This window comes from Erinaceus europaeus, chromosome 8, assembly GCF_950295315.1.
Source record: "Erinaceus europaeus chromosome 8, mEriEur2.1, whole genome shotgun sequence".
Taxonomy (NCBI): Eukaryota; Metazoa; Chordata; class Mammalia; order Eulipotyphla; family Erinaceidae; genus Erinaceus; species Erinaceus europaeus.
Window position 1 is genome coordinate 11416016 of NC_080169.1, and position 15109 is coordinate 11431124.

The 15109-nt window shown below is 50.0% G+C and overlaps 1 protein-coding gene across 1 annotated transcript; it reads left to right on the forward strand.

The window, feature by feature from the left end:
• The first annotated feature begins 8682 nt into the window (after positions 1 to 8682).
• Positions 8683 to 11425, forward strand: LOC103124647 (ly6/PLAUR domain-containing protein 2-like). Its single transcript, XM_007535379.2, has 3 exons — positions 8683 to 8799; positions 10456 to 10575; positions 11153 to 11425. Exons 1-3 carry the CDS (start codon positions 8739 to 8741, stop codon positions 11356 to 11358), a joined length of 387 nt encoding a protein of 128 aa, XP_007535441.1. The 5' UTR covers positions 8683 to 8738; the 3' UTR covers positions 11359 to 11425.
• The last annotated feature ends 3684 nt before the right edge of the window (positions 11426 to 15109 follow it).

The following is a 15109-nucleotide window of genomic DNA, read 5'->3' on the forward strand; positions in this document are numbered from 1 at the left end:
CACAATTCCCACCACCAAAACTCCATATCCCATTCCCTCCCCTGATAGCTTTCCTATTCTTTATCCCTCTGGGAGTATGGACCCAGGATCATTATGGGGTGTAGAAGGTGGGAGGTCTGGATTCTGCAATTGCTTCCCCACTGAACATGGGCAATGGCAGATCTATTCATTCATAAACATCTTAAGAGTGTCCATAATTAAATAATCCCTCCTTAGTATGTAAAGCACTCTATATCTGACTTGCTGTTTCCAATTCCGGTGATTACATCAGAGCCTATGTTTAGTCTGCAAATCCTGGCCTTACCCCTAGGATGCATAATTCAGGGATATCAGGTAAGGTAGGCTCCTTTTTTAGCCTGAAGGCCTATTGACTGCTATCTGTGTTTACCCTGATATGGCTAAAGCACTCCCTGGTGGCTGGAGAAAGGACCACAGAGATAACAAGGAATTTCTTTTCTTTTTTTTTTCTTCTTTTTTCTTTTTTTATTTCTCTTTTGGGGGTTTAATGGTTTACAGTCAACAATGAAATGCAGTAGTTTGTACATGCATACCACTTCCACATGACAATATAAGCCCCACTAGGTCCTCCTCTGCCAAGATGTTAAGAATTCCTGACATACCTGGTTCCCACAAGTGATCAGGCATTATAAATCACAGGGTCTCCAATTGTCAGGAGCTTTTAAGTCAGAGCAGAGGGCACTGGACAGAGTAGGACACTGGGGGTGAGGGTGTGGGTGAGGTCTGAATGGCACCTGTTCCTTTACCACCTCAGCCCTACTGGCACACATGTGGGACACATTCACATTGGCTCAGCTGCTCAAGTGCAGAGGTTGGGAAGTCAGGTTGGCATTACAGTAGCAACTGCAACTTGGTGGCTGAAATTCATTGAGATATGAAGCACAACAAATTGTTTAATAGTCAGGAAACTAAAGGTAAGAATATAGAGATGAGATTTGGGGTCTTCATGTTGGAAGAAGTTAGGAAGTCTATTTTAGGTATATTCCAAGGGACCCATGACTTTCAGCTCTGGTTTACGGTAGTGCTAGTAATTGAATTTAGGACCAGTGGTGCTCCAGGCATGAAAGTGTTTTTGCATGACCATTATGCTATTTCTCCAGCCCCCTGATCCCTCCCCCAGGACCTTCATAAGCCACAGCAGTGTTTTCTGTACTTTCTCTCTCACACTCTTTCTTCTTCTTTCTCTCATTAAAATTATATATATATATATGACTGGGGAAACAGCATAATGTTTACACAAAATACTTTTATGTTGAGGCATTGAGGTCCTGGGTTCAGTCCTCAGCACCACCATAAGCCAGAGATGAGCAGTGCTCTGGTTTCTTTCTCCTTTTATATATATATATATATATATATATCATTGCAATGAGTAAAGTTAAATATATGTATATATAATTAAGTAGTTAAAATATTATTTTTAAAAAGGTGCAAAATGGGGAGTCAGGCAGTAGCGCTGCGGGTGAAGCACATGTGGCGCAAACTGCAAGGACCAGCATAAGGATCCCAGTTCAAGTCCCCAGCTCCCCACCTGCAGGGCGGTCGCTTCAAAGGTGGTGAAGCAGGTCTGCAGGTGTCTTTCTCTCCCTCTCTCTGTCTTCCCCTCCTCTCTTGATTTCTCTCTGTCTTATCCAGCAATAACAACAATAATAACAACAAGGGCAACAAAAGGAAAAAAATAGCTTCCAGGAGCAGTGGATTCATACTGCAGGCACAGAGCCCCAGCAATAACCCTGGAGAGAAAAAAAATTAATTAATATCAATTAAAAAAAAGAGCGTCACTTTGTGAGCTCATACAACACATATATTTAATATAGTGTGTATATACTTTTTTAACTTTTAAAAATTATCTTTATTTATTTGATAGAGACAGTCAGAAATTGTGAGGGAAGGGGAGACAAGAGGAAGAGAGAGAGAGAGAGAGAGAGAGAGAGAGACATCTGCAATACTGCTTCACCACTCATAAAGCTTTCCCCCTGCAGGTGGGGACCAGAGATTTGAACCTAGGTCTTTGTGCATTGCAACACATGTGTTCAACCAGGTGTGTTGTTTACGCCGGGGCTGGCTTCATGGGCAGGTAACAGAGATGACCAGAGTCACATGGCTGAGCTGAGAATGCAGTTTAATCTTTATTCATGAGCGGGCAAACATGTGCTCCTCCATCTTTCTCCTCCGGCGGCAGAGAGGGACTCTCAAACTAATCACCACACAGATCTGTCTTCCATCCTTCTCCTCCAGCAGCTGCGGCAGAAACTCAGGAAGTACGTAGGGTAGGTGGTGGGGAGAAGGGGAAGTGAGAAACTAGCAGGGGCTAAACCACAATCTCCCAGAGGTGAGAGGATGAGACCAAACCAATGTGAAGCATAGCAACAATTTCCCCTTTTCTTTTTAACTAAATGACCATAGTATCAGGATGAACAGAAACCTATATCGTACAGGCATTTTTAAAAAAGAAACTGGCACAAACATGGAGGAACATGTAAGCGAGCAACAAGAACCAGTGTGCTGCCAAGGGAAGGCCTGAGAGGGCCATTTTTTGCCTCTGTGGGCAAAGCTTTATCAGCTAAAAACCTTTGCTGCCTCTGTGGGTTTTTGCCTCAACGGGCATTTTTTTTCTCTGTGGGCATTACCTAGCATGGGGGGGTATGGCCTAGAGTCCCAAGGCAGCTGGCTGCAGTCAGTCTTTGTGTACCAGTAAGTCTGATAGAAGTCTCAGTCCAAAGCAGATGTCCACTGAAGAATGCCAGGGGGTGGAACGTTGTATGAGGAAGGTCAGCTGTTGGAATTCTGTAGAGAACTTGACAGCTGCAATTCACTTATTATGAAACAAAACTTGTAGCAGGTTAGAAGTTTACCACAACTGATAACTCTATTACAATTGGAAGTCTTTTTTAGTATGATTTTAAGGTTGTTTAAAGTTTAAACAATAAAATATGGAAAGGTAAACAGAAGAACCATGGAAAAAAAAGAAAGCCTCAGGCATGAGAATCATTAGCATAACCATTGTGCTATCTACCATTTCTAATTGAGAAGGATTCGAGATTTTTACATATCAACAAGTCTATTTAACCTTTTGTTACACCCATTGAAGATGGAGACACACCCTAGGTGTGTGCAGGTTTTTCTTTTTAGACTAACTTAGTTAAAATATATTGATTTTTTACTAATTTTTAACTCAGACTTTAAATGTAAGTTAATTTTACCTTTATGAGAACTATGTTGAAAACCTTTTTCATTTAACTCTGTCTGGTAAGAACATAGCCTTAAAGTTACATTTTTAACCGTAAAGTTAATGTTTACCAAACTTTAAACACACACATAAACATGGTCTTCAATACACAAGGAGGAAGACTTTTGTTATGAAGACATGTCATTTTAAACACAAGTTTAGATCTATACTGTCTTAGCCGTCCGGGGAGTACGTTGTTCAGCAGTGGCTTCTTGGGCAACTTCACTTCCAGGAATTGTAGGTAGCGATCTCTGCAGGAATCTCTGTGTATTCTAGCTTTTCTGACTTCAGAGCCGAGTTGGGGATCTCGGCCAGGGGGCCCAGTTTTGGCAGGAAGCCCGCGGTCTCCAGGTGGTCTAGGATCTGTCCAGACTTTGTAGCAGGAGGGCGGACAGGCCAGCCATGCAGAAGGCAAGGGCCAAGGTGCCCCAGGGTGGCAGCCAGGATGGGCTGCAGCCCTGCCTGCCATGTCTGCTGCCCTGCTCTTGGTGGCCGAGCAGCATGGGGGGAGCCCACGCCCAATGCCCCACGCCATGAGGCGGAAAGCCGGCTCATGTGGGCTGGTGTTGGGCTCCTGCGGGCTGACGTTGGGCGGAAACCAGAGTGGTCCAGAGATAAATGTTCCAGAAACAGCGAAACAGTCTCATGAAGAAAGGGCAGAGGCCTTTGGAGATCTCTTCACAAGCAGAAGAGAAGGTCATAGTGCATAGGTAGCCAAATTGTCACTTATCTGGGGGATGGGCAGGTCATGTCCCACGTTGTAGGCACCATAGGTTGTTTTAACTGGGCTGGCTTCACAGTCGGGTAACAGAGACAACCAGAGACACACGGCTGAGCTGAGAATGCAGTTTAATCTTTATTCATGAGCGGGCAAACATGTGCTCCTCCATCTTTCTCCTCCAGTGGCACAGAGGGACTCTCAAACTAATCACCACACAGATCTGTCCTCCATCCTTCTCCTCCAGTGGCTGCGGCAGGAACTCAGGAAGTACGTAGGGTGGGGGCGGGGAGAAGGGGAAGTGAGAAACTAGCAGGGGCCAAACCCAATCTCCCAGAGGCGGAGGGATGAGACCAAACCATTGTGAAGCATAGCAACACAGGTGCATCACCACCTGGCCCCGAAGTGTATGCATATTCTAATAGAGCCTGAATATTCTCACAGAGCAAGTGTGCACTAATGTAGGGTGTGTGTACACTAAGATAATACCTGTGATATGGAACACTGTGTTTCACCAGGCAGTAACTTCCTTTCTTGCAGGCTGGGTAGGGCAGGCTCCATGTCAGAGAGGCCACACTCAGCCACTTCGCATGGTCAGTGGTCTGCAAAGGCAAGAGTGTGAGCTCACTTCTATGTGAGCATGGAAGCAGGTCTGTCTAGATGACACTTGAAACGCTCGGAGACCAAGGGACACTGATGGCCATAGGGCATGGATGGCCAAAGACACTGGGTGGTCACGAGACAATGGAGAGCACAAGACAAGGAGTGAAAGTTCTTCTTCTAGCGTTTGCCCTTCTTCCGTAGCCAGTCAACAGGTCAGGTTGAAAGCTGTCAGGAGCTGCTTGTTGCTGGCTTTGAAAGTGACTGGGATCCATGTGGATTCAGTCGGCTAGGAAGGATCATCAGTTTCCCCAATGAATGGGTACTCACGAGATGCACCACAAGAAGGTCGATCCAATGCATCCCAGTGAAAGTAAGTCCCTGGAGCACACCCACTGGAGATTGCCCAGACTGGTGCCGTGTGACCCATGGAGCTGCCACAGAAGTAGCCACACAACAGTGGCTGTTCATCCCCACATTCACCAGCCTACCTAAGTGCCTTTGACAGAGAGTCCTCCAGTCTGACCTTCACAGGGCCCTGGGTAAGGAGTAGGAAGGTCTCCGGGAGGGATCCATAGAATACAGAGCTGGTAACAGGAGAGGATCAAGCATTCTCTCCCTGATGCAAGTACACAGAAGGTTCTGGAGGTCAGAAGTTCCAGAAAGCATGAGTTTCCCCAGGTTCAACAAGGTGTGGGGGTGGGGTAGGGAGAAGGTGTCTTCCAGAAAGGTAGATCCATCCTTGACCTGCTTACACTCTGACCTTGACCCAGGTCACACTTACTCTGTTCATACACTGATCCTGACCGTGGTTACACTCTGACCCCTGACCCTGTTCACACTCTGATCCTGCAGTTTGTCATACTCTGAACCTTGACCCTGCTCACACTCTGACCCCTGATAGAAATAAATAAACCCATTCACCCCAAGAACAGACTCAGCAAACTTGAAAAATGGTGGGAAGTGAGACATTTATTTGATTCTGCAAAATTGGGCACCAACCCGGCCTAGATCAACCACGTTGGTAAGCACCAACTGGAGGCAACAATCATTTTATGATTTAATGAAAAGTCTCTCCTCCAGTTCCCCTGTTGGCTGGGCATTTCTGGAGTTACAATCTAGTCTGAATGCCTAGCAAATAGAAAAACCATAGTTTAACATATATGTCCTCATTCTTTAGTTACTCAGTTACTGATAGAGGGGGTCTCTGCCTCATGACAGTCTGAGGTTAAGACAGGTGGGGAGAAACTTTTCTCCCTTTATAAAACAAGCTCTTTGTGCAAGTCTGCTGAACTCACTGGCTTAGGTCCGTGGTGGGGGGGAGGATGAAATACTAAAATAGCATGTGTCCCTTTCTGACCCTTTTATTTGAATATTTGGAAAATGAAGCAATTTTTACTTCTTACACCCTTGACCCTGATCACATGTTGACCCTGACCCTGTTCACACTGACCCTGACCCTGTTTACACTCTGACCTGACCCTTTTCACACTCTGACCCTGACCCTGACCCTGTTTACATTCTGACTCTGACCCTGTTCACACTCTGGCCCTGTTCTCACTCTGACCCTGACCCTGTTCTCTGACCCTGACCCTGCTCACACTCTGACCCTGACCCTGTTTACACTCTGACCCTGACTCTGTTTATAATCTGACCCTGACCCTGTTTACACTCTGACCCTGACTCTATTTATAATCTGACCCTGACACTGTTCACTCTGACCCTGATCCTGTTTACACTCTGACCTTGACCCTGTTTACACTCTAATCCTGACCCTGTTTACACTCTGACCCTATACCTGCTCACACTCTGACCCTGACCCTGTTCTCACTCTGACCCTGACTCTGTTTATAATCTGACCCTGACCCTGTTCACACTCTGACCCTGACCCTGTTCTCACTCTGACCCTGACTCTGTTTATAATCTGACCCTGTTCACACTCTGACCCTGTTCTCACTCTGACCCTGACACTGTTCACACTCTTACCTTGACCCTGTTTACACTCTAATCCTGGCCCTGTTTACACTCTATACCTGCTCACACTCTGACCCTGGCCCTGCTCACAGTCCAGTGCCCTGACAGGGAGGCTCCTTGTGAACTAAGGGAGTGGGACAGGTCTCAGCAGGACACATCCCAGACACTGCCTGGTCCACATTCCTCCCTGCTCTAAACAGACAACAGCAAAGATGTAGAAGGTTCAGCCCAGGTACCCAATGGGGGCCAGACAGAAACTCTAGGAGGAGCTGTACACCTGGGGGCTGGGTGTTTGCTCTGGGTGGAAGCACAGGTGGGTACTGCGTCTGAGGACAGGAAGGGGTGGAACTGGGCTGGGGCAGTCAAAGGAATTGGGCTAGACCCCAGGAGGAAAGGAGGGTGTGTGCAGGGCTGTCTAATCCAGTTAGCTGTGCAGCGTCAGTGTCTGATGTAGCGTGGCAGAGGTGAAGAGCGAAGTCAGACAGGCCCACACTTAGGCTTCTCCCAACCCAGCCCTTGCTCAGTGATCTGCCCCAGTCACTTAGCCATTAAAGTAAGGTCACAAGTGCAGTGTAATTCCAGAGCTGCAGTGAGGACAATTTCCCTCATTGTTCTGTAACGGGTGTTAGGGGAACTTGGGACCTCACCCTACCCTACCCAGTGCCCAGGGTGATGCAAATCCCCCCACACACCAGTTATGGGGTCAAGACCTGATTCCCCAATGGAACTGCCCCCACATGAAAGTCCAGAGACTAGAAAAATGCTTCGGAATTGGGGGTGGGGTGGAGTATATCTAGATGGAATTGCATGAATGGGCAGAAGGAAGGAATGAAATGTGGAGAGTCTGGGAGAAGGTAGGGGAGTCAGAAGTCATCCAGGAAGCCCCAGGGTGAGCCAGTGAGAAGGCCTTGACCGTCAGGGACCTTCAGCAGCAACTCTCCCCTACCCACAGCCTCAAGGTTTCCCATGCCAGCTGTGGGACTTGGAGGAGAGGTGGCACACTCACAGGCCGGATGCATGCTGGAGAAGATGAATGCAGTGCATGTGTGTGCACATGTATGCCTGTGTGTACATGCATGTGAAATTATACATGTGTGTGCCTGTGTGTTCATTCATGAGTATATGCATATGTAAGTATATATCTGTGTACATGTGTGTTAGTATGTGTAGGTATGTGAATGTGTGCATGTGAATATATAGCTGTGTGAACGTGTGAAAGTATATGTATGTGTGCGTGTCTTTGTGTACAGGTGTGAGCATATGCATGCATGTGAATGCCTGTGCATGTGTGTGAGTGGATGCATGTGAGTGGGTGTCTATGTGTATGTGAGCACAAACATGTGAGTATAGACATGCATGTGAGTGAATGCCTGTATGTATGTGCACGTATGCGTGTACATGTGGTCAGGCAGCAGAAAATGACTTACTTGGCTCATTCAGACCCAAACTCTCCCTCCTGTCTGAGGCTGGGTGAGAACTTTTATTTACTCCATACCCATCTGCAGTGGGGCCAGATGAGCCCTGCATGAGGGCTGCCCATTTACACCCCCTCCCCCAGCCCCCGAGATCTAAGTAGGTGCTGTGTTCACAGCCCTAAGGTGACCTCAGTCCCTCCCCACCCCACCCTTGTTCTGCTTTTGTCTCCTTAAGCCTCTGGACAAACGTTGATGTACTGTCCAGGCAGCAACCTCGTCAGAGGAGTGGGGGCAGTGGTATAGGGGGTGGGCAGCAGGGTATCCTGGGAGGAACTGAACAGGAATGTGCCCTGGAGACTGAGTGAGGTTGGTGGTGGGGTGAGTACTGGTAGGGTAAGGCCGCCCCCAAGTGCTCTGAGGAATTTTCCCAAGCAGTGTGCAGAGCCTGGGGTCCCAGGGGTGAGGAGGAGAGCCCCAGCCAACGGAGTTACAAAGCAAGAGGACCCTCAAATAGGAAGGGCACTTCCAGGGGACCAGGTGAGGCCTGTGGGTGGTGGAAGAATGAGGAAGGGGGAGCAAACGAGAAAGGGCGGGTGCCCCTGAGGAACAGGGCATCCAGGTGGCAGCAGGAGGGGCCCCAGCGGGCCAGGGCGGATCCCTGCACTCCACAGCCCGAGGGGAATTCAATCCCGCTAATCTGCTTGGCTGACCGGTCAGGTGGCTGCACTGAGTCCACTGTTCTTGCAGGCTGGCCGCAGCTACGTGGAGCGGTGGTGCGGGACGGACCATGCGGGGCGTTTGGCTGACTTTGCTTCTGGCACTGCTGCTGGCTGTCTTCTGCGAGCTAGGTGAGGGACCCAGAGTATGAGCTGGGATGGAATGGTGTAGAGGAAAGCAGAAAAGCTGAGAACCCGACCTGGACACCCAGTTAGTGGAGGGAGAAGATGGAGAGCAGATAGGACAGCCCAGTGGCACCAGGTGCCAGTGGCCCATATACAGATGAGGATCCCACTAAAAATGGCTGGGTGGGCTGTGGGCTGTGGGCTGTGGGCTGTGGTCTGGCAGAAAAGACCCTGGATGCCAAGAGAGGTGTCAGATACTGTCAGGGTGAGGGAACCTGGGAAGGCTTCCTACAGGAAGCAGACTTTATACCAAGAGGGCAAGGTTAGAATCCTGCTGCCTGGTTGGGATTATTGTGCGGTTTAGGTGTTGGAATGTGTGTGTGTGTGGGGGGGTGACAGAAGCCTGGGGGCTGGATGCAGCAGGGAATGGAGAGAGAGTGGAAACCCAGACATCTGGAGGACTTAGATCTGAAGGAATCGCTAGGGGAAAGGGCTCCTGTCTCTCAGGGCCAGTTCTAACCAGAGAAGGAGCTGGGTGGGGTGTATGTCAGCCAGATGACTCTGCTCATTTCCAGAGGGAAACTGAGGCTACCCTGACACAACCGGCACACGGGGATACAGAGGAGTCCATGATCTGACTGTGTCTATGCAGCTGGGGCTGCCAGGGCCAATCTGGACGGACTCCCGTGGGTGAGGGGAGGCCAGGGTGGGGACGGGGCTGGCGGGGGATTCACGGGAGCAGAAGGTAAGGAAAACATCCTGTCCTGCCTGCCGGCCCCCCTGTACTCCCACCCTGTTCTCTGCCTCCCTGGGTTCCACTGATGGGGGTTCCTCCCCCACATCCCCTTTGTTAAGTGCTATCACCCCACAGATCTCCTTGTCTGACCCTTAAACATGGATTTATGAGGGGACCAGCCGGTGGCGCAGCTGGTGAAATGTACATAGTACTAAGCACAAGGACCTGCTGAAGGAGCTGGGTTCCAGCCCCTGCTCCCCACCTGCAGTGGGGATGCCTCACAATCGGCAAAGCAGGTCTGCAGGTATCTATCTTTCTCTCACTCTTCCCTCTCAGTTTCTTTGTCATACCCAATTAAAAAAGAAAGAGGGATTGAGTGGTGGTGCACCTGGTTGGGTGCACATGTTGCAGGGCTCAAGGACCTGGGTTCAAGCCTCCAGTCCCCACCTGCAGGGGGAAAGCTTGGCAAGTACTGAAGCAGGGCTGCAGGTGTCTCTCTCTCTCTCTCCCTCTCTATCTCTCCTTTCCATCTCAATTTCTGTATGTCTCTATCCAATAAATAAATAGAGATAATAAAAATAAAAAAAAGAAGAAGAAAGGAAAAGAGAGAAAATGGCTGCCAGGAACAGTGGAATCATAGTTTGGCAGGGATCCCCAGTGATAGCCCTGAAGGCAAAAAAAAAAAAAGAATTTATCTTAATAAAAGAGAACTAGAGCGTCACTCTGGCATGTGCAGTGCCAGGGACTAAACGCAAAGGACTTTACGCTTGCACGCACCATGGAACTCCATGGAGTGTCAGGAGACTCAGCTTGAAGTCCTTGCTGACTTTCCTGTGTTTCACTGGGCTATTCTCCCCTCAAATCTGGGTCTGCAGTGGGGGGCGGTCACAGGGCCTGGTCACTGTCTCTCATGCCCTTTTTGCCAGCCATGACCCTGCAGTGCTATACCTGTCATGAGCCCGTGAGTGTGTCCAGCTGCACGTCGGTCATCACCTGCAGAGCCAACGAGACCATGTGCAAGACCACACTGTACTCTCTGGAGATCGGTTAGTGAAGGAGTGGGTGCTGGTGGAAAGGGGTGCATAGGAGATGGCTGAGAGGCCACCTGGCCTTGTACAGTGGGGCCAACTGGGCTGCCTCTCTCTTTGTCCTTCCTCCTGCCTCTGTCCATCTCTCTACCCTTTGAGAGGAATTTTCAGCCTTGCTCTGGAGTCTTGGGGGAAGGTAGCTTTTTCCAGACTGATTTATAAGAGAAGGGAGAAGACTGAGAGAAAACCAGATCATCATGTTGGCCTATAGGATGCTGGGGAATCAAACTTGAGACCTCATGTTTGCAGGTCAGGTGCTCTGCTCACCAAGCTACCTCCCAGATGACACACAGGGTTTTGTTTTGCTTGTTTCTTTCTTTTACTGTCCACATCACATTAGGAATTTTTTGTACAAGTGGTCCTGTACAAGCCACTGTGTTCCTGTGGTACACAGCTGACACTTTGCTGATGTTTGAGGAAGGAAAGGGGAGGGGTGTTAGCTCATGGAGGACCCAGGCAGGATGGTCACTCCCCCCAGGGGACCTCAGGACTGGGACTTGTCCACCGGCCCTGACCGAGTTCCCTCACCCCACAGTGTTCCCTTTCGAGGGGGACTCCACCGTGACCAAGTCCTGCGCCAGCAAGTGTGAGCCCTCTGATGTAGACGGCATCGGCCAGACCCGGCCCGTGTCCTGCTGCAACACAGATCTGTGCAACGTGGACGGAGCACCTGCCCTGGGTGGCCCCCACTATCTGGCCCTCACCTTCATGCTTGGCCCCCTCCTGAGCCTCGGTCTCTAGAGCCCCTGCTGAGGAATGCTCCCCCACCTCGCCTAGAATGCTCTGGAAGAATTCACACCCACCCGAACCAACAGTCTCCTAAATCTCGTTTCTATGCGCCAACCTGACCCCTGATCTCTGAAGTCCCCCCCACACACACCTTGAATCTCTGCTCCTCAGCCCAGGATGGACCCCTTAGCATCATATCCAGGCAGGGCCTAGCTGGGGCTGGGAGTGGAGTGGGGATTTTTGGGGCATGGAAGGATGGAGACACTGCTTGGGCCAAGAATAGGTTGGAGAAGGTGGAGAGAAAGTCTAGGAGGGGAGACAGTGACCAAGAACTGCCCTTTCTGCTTGTGGCACTCAACTGCCCACTTGCCCCTGGGCAAGGCCTGCCTCTCTTACTGGCAAGGATGCTCAAGGAGATTAACAGGAGGGCATTGTTGAATTTCACATCTTACTCAGAACGTCCACTGGCTCTGCTTCTGGCCCATCCCATCCCCAAGAGTGCGAGAAGGTGGGGTTAGAAGTGGCCTGTCCTACATGTGTGGGTATCCCAGCTTGGTGATAGTCCTCATGCCCGACTCTGAGTACTCAGGAGAGCCTGGACACCACAGAGGGGACAATCCTCCACTTTGGCCTCAGACCAGCACCAAACTTTCTAGACCCCCTCCTGGATCACTGGCCCTGGAAGTAACTTGTCCCCAGGGGGATGTCTGGGCCTCAGTGTGTGTTAAGAATCTTTATCTTCACAGAACAGCTAATGCTTTCATCATCTGGTGATTCTCATGAGTTTACTTTTTTTAAAAAATATTTTGTTTACTTGTTATTGGATAGAGACAGAGAAATTAAGAGGGAGGGAAGTATGAGAGAGAAAGAGACAGAGACACCTGCAGCCCTGCTTCACCACTCGTGAAGCTCTCCCCGTCTGTGAGGACCAGGGGCTTGAACCCAGGTCCCTGCACACTCTAATGTGTGCACTTAACCACCTGGTCTCAAGGGTTTACTTTTAAAATAGTATCAACACAAATAACACGTGTGTGTGTGTGTGTGTGTGTGTGTGTGTGTGTGTGTGTGTGGAGCGTGGTGCAAGGTGTGTGTGGTGTGTGGTGCAGAGAAATGTTTCACCCACTTAGGTAAGTAAACCCTTCCAGCTGGCTGTAGGGACCCCTGATTCATAATACAAGTGCTCATATTATTATTATAATCATCATCATTATTATTATTACTATTATTATTACCACCAAAGCACTGCTCAACTCTGGCTTATGGTGGTACATACACAATTGCATGCACATATGCATACACACATACCTACAACAATTACATACATGTCATATACACTATATGCACAGATTTATACATACAACACTCACACAAAAGCATACACATCAATGCACCACACACTTGAACACACACAGTGTCTTCTAACAGTTGGACAGGAACAGGCCACTTGAGAAATGAAGGACCCAGCCCTCTCTCTAGCATGTTCTTCCCAGCTAGAAAGGACACTGGGGTAGGGCAGGAGCCTGACCAGAGTGGGGCAATCACCCTGCAGGGCTAATCATTGGCCAGGCCTCTAGTCTCTGCCCCTCCCTGCTCTGGAAGCTTCTCCCCTGGCACCTGGTGAGTCAGTCCCCTGAGCCCTGGGAGGAACACCCAGCAACTCTAGCCATGATGGGGCAGGGTACCTTCCTCCTAGCACCACAGGGAATCCCAGCCCTCAAAAAAGTCCTTGCCCCTTAGCCGCCACCCCTCTAGGGTTCCCTGCTCTCAAGAAGAGGAAGGTCGAATCTAGGCCTGTCCTAGGGCAAGGGGCCCATGATCAGACATACTGAGGGGCCCCCATGGCAGTGGGAGAAGAGACTAGTGATCTCAAAGGCCCCTTGACCTTGGGATACAGAAACTCCACACCACTGTGTCTTGACAGGACAAGGCTCCTGAATTATCTCTGTGAACTACCACAGCCTGCGGACCCTCACCAGAAGCCTGTGAGCACATACGTGCCCTGCTCAGACTGACTACACAGCAAGACCACTGTCACCTACAAAGCGCCATCGGGCCAACCAAGGGTTACTCTGGGGTGGCAGGTGACCAGGGACACATCAGTGAAGTGCTGACTTGTATGCTCCCTCTTCTAGGATCCTGACTCTTCAAGTTGTAACTGTCTGAGGAAGGCGCTCCTTAGCCAGCCATCCATCTCACGTCTCACCTGCCTTTTACTGAGTCTCCCTCAAACTCCCAAACTAAGGAGAGTGTTAGAGTCGGTTACTTGTCCTTAAGGACTGGATTAAGAACACACACATACACACCTACAAACAGGCAACACCACAAATATCACCCATCTGTAGCCAAGGATCAAGATTCAGTCTAATGTTAAGACCAGGGCTTAGGGCTCAGTCTACAGTCAGAATCAGGATGAGTAAGGAGTCTGTGATCCAGGCTCATCCTATTCTCTGTGCCAGGACTCTGTCTAGGACTGCTGCAGGGCTGTGGATAGTCTAGGAGCAGGGTTTGCCTAGCGCCAATGGTCAGGCTTCAGTCTGTGATTAGGGTCAGAGCCTGGTGTCGAAGCAAGGTTTAGAAGTGATGGGAAAAGGTGTTCTGTTCCTACCCTAAGCACAGAGTACAACGGAGCCCCCAGCCATGGCTTTAGAACCCTGTTCAGTGTCTCTCTCTCATTTATTTACCATGAGGCCAGCTTGTAGGCACCTTCCTTTGTCCTGAAATTCCTGAGGTCTGAGTCCTCCAGCCAACTCCCTACCTCCTCCTAGCTTCCTGTCAAAGCAAGTTGTGTGGGGAGGGTGGAAGGGGCTTCCCTCTCTTGGGGATCCCTCAAACAAGCTTTTGTTTGAGACCTAGGGAACATGTGGGTATATAAGAGAGCCTGGGTATAGCCATTGTGCCAACCTAGAATTAAAGTGTATTCCTTCTTCCCCTCCCCCCACAGAAAGTCTAAGGAGTGGGGAGACAAAGGAAAGGGGAAGAAGTGAGGCAGAACAGGTTGGGGAGTGGGACTTCCCAGCCAAGTGGGTCACACACTGAGTGCCTGATGTCACTTGCTGACAAGTGGGTGCTATGAGTGGTCTTCAGAGGTGAGTTAGTTTGTAGGTTCTTCCTACACTGTTCTTGTGCGATTTGACCTTGAACTAACACTGGGGCAATGAGGGGTTGGGGGTGGTCCGGACGTAGGAGCAGGGATAGGGGCAGAGGCTACTGCTGGGGATGAGGTGCCCTGCTAAAAGGAGCTGTAGTGGCAGGTGCCACATGCAGGGGAGGTAAGGCACAGCCAGGCTGCCACTTCACCCTCACGCCTGCACAGAGGGCTGGGACAGGCCTGGTTGTGATGGAGGGGAGGTAAAGCAGTGAGGGAGGGATCCCAACCCAAGACCCCAGTGTCTAGGTCTGCAAGGCTCCAGGACCCTGAGGAGCAGCACAGGCCAGGACATGTGGCAAGGGGGAGGGAAGAAAGAATGAAGGGTCCCAAGTCTTTGTTGAAAGAGGAGCCCAATCTGCTGGCCTATGGCCTTGGGGCTAGTTGAAGGGGTAGGTCTTGCTCCATGATCTTGGGAGTCGGGCTGTAGCGCAGCGGGTTAAGCACAGGTGGCGCAAAGCACAAGGACCGGCATAAGGATCCCGGTTCGAACCCCGGCTCCCCACCTGCAGGGGAGTTGCTTCACAGGCGGTGAAGCAGGTCTGCAGGTGTCTGTCTTTCTCTCCTCCTCTCTGTCTTCCCCTCCTCTCTCCATTTCTCTCTGTCCTATCCAACAAT

Coding starts and splice junctions, on each gene's coding strand:
- LOC103124647 (XM_007535379.2), top strand. CDS start 8,739: ATGCGGGGCGTTTGGCTGACTTTGCTTCTGGCACTGCTGCTGGCTGTC. Junction 8,800..10,455: donor GGCTGTCTTCTGCGAGCTAG/GTGAGGGACCCA, acceptor CCTTTTTGCCAG/CCATGACCCTGCAGTGCTAT. Junction 10,576..11,152: donor ACTGTACTCTCTGGAGATCG/GTTAGTGAAGGA, acceptor CTCACCCCACAG/TGTTCCCTTTCGAGGGGGAC.